The 7,580-nt window shown below is 43.9% G+C and overlaps 1 protein-coding gene across 2 annotated transcripts in view; it reads right to left on the reverse strand.

Annotated features, from left to right (window-relative positions):
• The window catches only part of Ccdc38 (coiled-coil domain containing 38), a 54,350-nt gene that overhangs the window by 2,155 nt on the left and 44,615 nt on the right, over positions 1–7,580 (reverse strand). For both annotated transcript variants that reach the window (XM_010629172.3, XM_010629173.3), the window contains exons 14-15: positions 3,669–3,874; positions 2,314–2,407 (exon numbers count right to left, since the gene is read on the reverse strand). In XM_010629172.3, coding sequence (XP_010627474.1) covers positions 2,314–2,407; positions 3,669–3,874 — 300 coding nt within the window. The remainder of the gene's footprint in view (positions 1–2,313; positions 2,408–3,668; positions 3,875–7,580) is intronic.

The raw sequence follows: 7,580 nt of genomic DNA on the forward strand, positions 1-7,580 counted from the left end.
GGAAAAAAAAAAAAAAAAAAAAAAAAAAGAATGTATATGCAGTAGATTTTGAAAATTTTAATTGGTACATATTTTCAGTAAATACCGATTACCTTTTTTGTGAGGCTGGTCCGTGTACATAACACACCTTAATTTCCTTCCCTTCCCTTCTCTTCCCCCTCCCTCCATCTCTTGGTCCCCTTTCCATTTGAGAAAGATCCTCTCTACATCCTATTATTTGTCTTTCACTTTGCTCTTTATATTTCGGGTTTTCATAAAAGAGAAACCATGTGATATTTAAGCTTGCGTGTCTGACTTCACTGGACGTGGTCTCAAGTGCATCCATTTTCCTACAGATGACTCAAGTTTAGGGAACAGTACTCCACTGTATAAACACCACATTTTCTTTATTTCTCTGTTGATGGACACAGGCTGCTTCCAAGATTTAGCTACTGTGAATTGTGCTGCTCTAAACATGGGTGTGCATGGATCTCTGTAATATGATGTCTTTCACCCTTTGGGGAAGATACGTACGAGGGAAATAGCAGGGTCAAACAGGATTTCTATTTTTAGCTTTTTGTGGAATCTACTGATTTCCGCAGTGGCGGTGGTCATTTACATCCCCACCGGCAATTTAGAAGGGGTCCTCTTTGTTACCACAGACCCACTAGCTTTTGTTAGCATCTGGCTTCTTGATGACAGCCGTTCTTTCTTGGGTAGGATGGAGTGTCACTTTTGTTTCGGTTTGCATTTCTCTACTGGCCTGCGATGTTGAACATTTCTTCGTGTGTTTAGTGGCCATCTGTATTTCTGAGAAGGGTCTGTTCAATTCTTTTGCCCATTTTTGATTGGGTTTCTTATGGGGGGGTCCTGTTTTTAGTATTTTATGTATTCTAGATATTAGTCCTCTGAGGAAGAGCTGGCAAAAATTTCCCACTGATAGTCTCTTTCCTCTGGTTTCCTTTGCTGCGCAGACGCTTTTTAATTTGCTGTGATCTCATTTGTTGGTTCTTGATACTGTTTGTGCAACTGGGGTTCTGTCCAGAAAGTTCTTGCTTATGCCTATGGCTTCAGGAGTTTCATCTATTTTATCTTCCAGCAGATTGTTAGCTGTTTTTAACAGTTAGATCTTTGCTCCGTGGTGAGAGAGATGGGTCTAGATTGAATCTTCTGCATATGAAAAGCCAGTTTTCCCAGCACCATTTGTTAGAGACATTATCTTTCCTCCAGTGTGTTTCTCTCTTGATCTTTTTGAGACAAGGTCTCACTATGTAGTCCAGGCTGGCCTGGAAGTCATGGCGATCCTCCTGCCTCAGCTTCCCGAATGCTGGGATTACTGGCGTGCGCCACCACACCCAGCTTTTGCTTCCTCTCCTTGTCCATTAGTTCACAAGTCTGTTTTTGTGCTAGCATCATGCTGTTTTTATCACTGTGGCTTGGTAGTATGACTTTAAGCATGGATTGTGATGCTTCTCACTCTGTTCTTGTTATGCAGGATTGCCCTATGCTGGGTCTTTTGGTTCCATGCGAATTTTAGGATTTTTTTTCTCCAGTTCTAGAATGAATGTTGTTGGTATTTTGATTTGTGATTGCATTAAATCTGTTTATCAGTTTTGGAAGTGTGGCTATTTTGATAATGGTGTTTTGCCTGTCTAGGAACAGGGAATATCCATTTTCTGATGTCCTCTTTTGAGCTCCTTTTTCCAGAGCTCTGTAGTTTTCACTGTAGAAGCTTTTCAGTTCCTTAGGGTAATTCCTAAGTATTTAATTTTTCTTGTGAATGTACAGTTTGCCTAATTTCTCTGAGTTCATTATCGGTGTACAGGAACACTATTGATTTTTTTGTGCATTGATTTTGTGTCCTACATTGCTGAATTTGGTTAATTCTAGGAGGCTTTTGGTGGAATTTTCTTACATAAATTATTTCTCTACTGATGCAGAAAAAAATCTAATGGTTGTTGCCTCCAGGGAGAGGAACTGCGGAAGACTTTTTTCACTGAATCCTCTTGTGTCTTTTGAACTTTGAACCACATGCCTGTATTACCTGTTCAAAAAAGTCATTAAAAAAATGGCTTCATGACCGTAGGATTAAAATAGGAGGAGACAGAAGAGGCTGCTTTGAGTAAAAAAAGCAGGTCTAATGGAGAACTGTTAACCTAGTAATTTGAATGACTCCGGAAGTAACAAGGAGCCAGAGTGAGACCACGGAAGCCATGAGCTGGAGAGACTCAGACACGGAAGTTCACCTGGATAAGTTAGAAGAATAAGGGGTTTTGTTTGTATACCGTGTAAACACTCATATTAATGTGGCTGGACTAAGTAGCAAACACAGACCTTTTTCTTTGGTTGTGCTACGGCCCTTTCCAGAGCAGCTTTTAGCCTTTCTTCTTGGTATCTTTGTTTTTCCTTGATTTTCTCTTCACGCAACCTGTCAATAGGAGGGAAGGAACATTTTCATGTAATTTTTTCCCTACAATTCACAGAAAGGAAAGATTACATCATTACTCTTTGGTAATGGGCTATCTGAAGGTAACACCTCCCATAACAGTGGCTTTAGAATATACGGGCAAATCTTAAATCCTATTTGGAAATGGGAAATTTTTTCATATTGCCACTTCAGAAGAAGTAAAATCTACCCAGAACTTGGTCTGAAAGACCAAGTCTTTTTGTCACTCCACTTGTATTTCAGCACTGGGCGTATAATAGCTACATCAATTCAATTGCAGCTCCCCCTGTCCTGCCTTTGAGTTACCTGTATACAGAAGACGTGCAAACTGGAAGTATGTGGCTCAACTTATTAGCACTAAAGTGTACTTTGCAATTAACCTTTCAGATGATATCCTTACATGAAGACTAATAAATCCTGTTTGTCTGACTTTAGGATTACGAGGGAAAAGCATTGTGTGAATTGTCTGGTAATGAGGCTCGGTGCACGATAGGCACTGGAGGCCTATGAAATGCTACATGAGTGCACGAGTGTAAGACGAAGCACCAGGGGGTGAAAATAACATTCACCGAGCATGTTAAGTGCAAACTTCGGTGCTGTATTAGGTGCCTCCAAAGCATGGAGGAAATTCTTTTCAATAATGCAGATAATTGGGATTAGATTCATGTCTCTGCTGAAAAGAAGTTGCAGTTACACTTTGAAGAGAATACATGTGCCAGTAAAAAACACACAAGCGCTGCTAATGAGTTTTAGGTCATCTTTAGGAAAGCAATCCTCCATGTAGACACTCATTTTTAAATTTGCTTTCTATTCAGTAAGGCCCTATCAGGATCGCCTTAATATATTCCAGGCTTTTCTACATGGGAGAAACAGTATTTCCCCGCGTACCAGTCAAGGAGTAAAAGGGAGGGAGGTGGGTGGGAAGGGGGTTGAAAAGGGAAAGCTTACAGGCTGAATTCTGTACGTGTATCTGCTTCCTGAGGGGAACCAGACCTTCATGTACTGTGCTCACGAACTAATAAAACAGCACGGCATCGAATGTTAACGGCTATTACTGAGGGCGGTCGGTGCTTTCACATGGGTCATGTAACCCTCACATAGCAACCCTAGGAGATACGTGGCACGTTGCTGCCGTTTTATAGATAAAACCGGACTGGAGAAGGCCCCTGCCGTGTGAGAGATGTGCCGATGTGCCACTCGTTAAGTCGTTCACCGCCCTTCTCCCCGCAAGCCCGGGACGTACTTTTGCCGCCGCTCCTTCTGCTTCAGCCTCTCGATTGCCTCCACGTTTTCCTTGGGGATGGACTCGATGAGGTCGCTCAGCTCCACCAGGCGGGACTCGACTTTGACCAGCTTTTGAACTGGGTTCAGGCTGCCGACCTCACCATCGCCAATGCAGACTTTGTACACTTGATTAATTTTTTTACTAAGCGAGTCTATCAGTTTTTCCTGAGTTTGAGAACAAAAGAGCAGGAAACATCGCAGCCTGTCGTTATTTGGTTGCTCAAATAAGTGGAAAATTCCATTTTACGATGCTACGATGGAAAAATCCATTTTATTAAATATTTCTTTTTGGTGCTGGGGATTAAACCTAGGGCCTCACTGCATACTAAGCAAGGACTCTACCACTGTGCTGCACCCCGACCCCCTTTAAAGGCAAAGCTTTAATAAGACAGGGACCAGTGAGAAAATGCAGCAGGCATTAATTACACTAAAGGTATTTATATCATCATTTAGAGTTAACACCTTGCATTGCTCTCTTAAAATATATTTGAGTAGGTATAAAACGTATACGAAGACAGGGTATCTTTTTGCTCAAACATTTTTGTGTATCTGATTCCCTGACATCCCAGTGGAGGCGATGTATACATTTGAAATCCTTTCACACCCCTTGACACAGTATGTGAGTCCCCCTTTTATTATTTGAATTACTCATGAAATCATTCAGTGCACACATGCCTGATGACGGACCACTTTCATGCCACAGCGACACGCTCAGTAGATGTTTGTGGAAAACTGAATGCATTCTTTCAGAGAAAAATGTTCACAAGCAAACGGATTCCCAGGCTGGCCGACCAGAGCCTTTTTAGGTTACTTGTCATGGTCCCCATTGGGAAGTCGTCGCTGATCCCTCTACTTTGATTCCGTGCTGTTATGACCATAAGTAATGTGTTTCAGGGCCGTAAAAAATTGTCACCCTCTTTCTCCACCGCGTACTCAGAATTTATCACTAAAAGGACCTCAGTGAGCTGCTGAAGGAAGTCATTTTCCAGGTTGTGTTCTGCCCCAGTCCCCGCTTCTGCTTGAGAAGATGAGAATCATCAAGAACAAATTCTGTAACGAATTCAGACAGTGGGGCTCCTCAAGTGTGGGTCTGTGAGCTCTATGGAGCCACCAGGACGTAAGGCCAAGATCTGATCCCAAGGGTGAACGGCCCCTGCCGCCCTCCAGTTCCACAAGCTCACTGTGGTCCTCTTGACCTCAGGTGTCCCACCTTTTCTCTGTCTAAATACTTATTCTTTTTTCCTATTTCTATTAAAAACAATTCTTTTAGAAAACTTGGAGAAATACAAATTAATATAAAAGAAGCAAAAGTCTTATTTGCCAGAAAGCCCTTTCTCATCCCTCCCTAAAATAACGTGGTGTGTTTCCTGTTTATATAACAACACATTCCTTTTGGAAACCTTGGGGACAGACATCAGAAGAATATGGTGTTAGTTATTTTTCTTTCATTGCTGAGACAAAATACTGACACCCAAAGTTAAAGGGGAAAGGATTTATGTAGCTCACAGTTTGTAGAGGTTTCAGTCCCTAATTGCGCAGAGTGGCACATGGCAGAGGGACAACACAGAGGAAAAACAGTTCATGGTGCCCTCACGGTAGCAAAAGCAAGAAGTGAAACTTAACAGCGTCTTTCTGCCCCTTTTATCCAGACTACTGGGATTAGGGCGGTACTCAACCCCAGTGGGCTGACTTAGTCATCACACCCTTATCCTAGCGTCACACACTCTAGATTCAGTCACCTCTGAAAAAGCCTCCTATGACTGCATGAGGCTTTAGGGGTATGTCTAGACCCAAACCCATATTCCACCCCTGTCTCCCTCAAAGGCTCATATACATTCCTTTATACAAAAAGCATTTCTAAGAGCTGCCGAAGCCCTAACGGGTTCAGCACTGCTGAAAAGTGCAAGTCCAAGGTCTCTGAGATTTAAGGTAAACTCTTAGCTGCAAGCCCCTGTATAAATGAAAAGAAAGTTAAACACTTCTAACATTCAATGGCACAAAATAGACATTTCTATTCCAGAAGTTACAAATAGAGGAATACAAAGGAGTAGGACCAAAGCAAGTCCAAAATCTAGCAGGGCAGATAGTAAGTCCTGTACTCCTATGTGCAGGATCCAAGGGTTTGGGTGGTTCCACCCCTATGGCATTTCCAGTAGTGGTAGCTCATGGCTTCTCTCTTGGGCCAGCTCTGCTCCCACTTTGCAACTTTCCTCAGATGATCCATGTTTCTGGCTTCTCCAACCTTCTCCATGGCACCTTCATCTTCACACTCACAGCTTCACACACTGCCCTCTGGGGGGCGCCCTGCCTGGAACTCCCAGGCCTTCTGAAATTTGGGTGGAAGCCTCCCTGACCCTATATAACTCTTGCATTCTGCATACACCTAAAACGAGCACTACATAGATGATGTTAGTGCCTGCCGCCAGCTGGAGCAGTAGCCAGGCTTCCTTCTCTCTTGGCTAGAGGGGTCCAGTGCCTATGAATAAAATCCCGAGGAACAACTTCCCTAGGCTGCCGCCATTCTGGAACATGGTGCTCTGGGACATTCTTTTCAAAGCAAAGTTTTTCACATTTGCAATTTTGAGGCTGCAAAGGATATAGTGCTTCTTCTTGTGATGCCCTCAGGCCATCTTTTCTATTTTCTCAGGAATCAATATCTCTGCTCTTTCTTTGCAGGCCACAGCTTTATTGGAGTTTCATTTCTGGCCAAACTCAAACTGTTTTAAATCATTCTTCTGGGATCTTTGCTCTTGGTTCTCCACACAAATCTGGTAAAAGCCCCCAACAGTAGCCATGACATTGCTTCAACTTTAGATTGCCTTGAAATTTCTTCTTCCAGATTAGTCCACTGCCCTTAATCTCAGTCCCAGGCAAAATCTCTGGACTTGAGCAAAATGTGGCTAACTGGATTTACTGAAGACTGAAGCCTCACCCTGGGTAAGGGTGATATGAACCAATAGGCTTAGAGCTTGGATGGCATAAAAGGGAAAGGGAGGCTCACGGCTGCTTGCTGCTTGTGCCTCCTGCTTGCCATCCCATGAACCGTTTCTCCTCTGCTGTGCCTCTTGCCATGTCACCCTGCCTTTGGGCCAGCTGAGTGTGGATTGAAACCTCTACAAACTGTGAGCTTAAATAAAGCTTCCCTCCTTTAACTTGTAGATCATTGGGCATGCTGTCACAGCAACACAGAAAAGTAACTAAGACAGACACAAAGAAAGATATTTGCTAAGAACAGCATTGAGAAATAAGAGAATGAAGTTAAGGAAGATAGCATGCATGAAAAAGAGATTGAGGACCTGGCCCACACTGCAAAAGAGCAAAGGGGGCCAAAGGTGGAGGTCAACTGATGACAGAAGCGAAGTGTGAGCTTGATCGCTGGAGCCACCACAGGATGGCAGGCCCAGCCCAGAGCACCTGGCAGGAGGAGCTGCCCGTGTGTGCGTGCGTGTGTGTGTGTGGTGATCTTCAGCAGGTTAGGGAAGACTGAACCCAGCAGCAGAGCTTCAGGTGCCCCGCACCAGTGAATGAGAGGCGACTAGAGCAGTGTCTTGACTGGAGAGGGACCGTGGGCCTCCTACAGCACATTCTCTTCCCAGCCCCAGGGTTCCATCATTTAACCCGTGTCACTTTCTGCTGTGTGCTGACTGCCCACGCCTCTCCGGGCCCAGCTACATCAGCCCCAGTCCAAAAGAAAAAAACCCGAGATGAACGCATTCTGCAAGGTGAACAATCACGTTCCACTTCACGTTCAACGAAAATAGCTGCTACACGAAGCAACCAGGGGGAGTCTCCCAAACGTACTGGTGAGGGTGAGAAGACCCACTACGCGGTTCCATTTCTGCCAGGTTCCAAAGCAGGAAATCTAACTGAT

Source organism: Fukomys damarensis, unplaced genomic scaffold, assembly GCF_012274545.1.
Source record: "Fukomys damarensis isolate Sample0158 unplaced genomic scaffold, DMR_v1.0_HiC HiC_scaffold_15, whole genome shotgun sequence".
Lineage (NCBI taxonomy): Eukaryota > Metazoa > Chordata > Mammalia > Rodentia > Bathyergidae > Fukomys > Fukomys damarensis.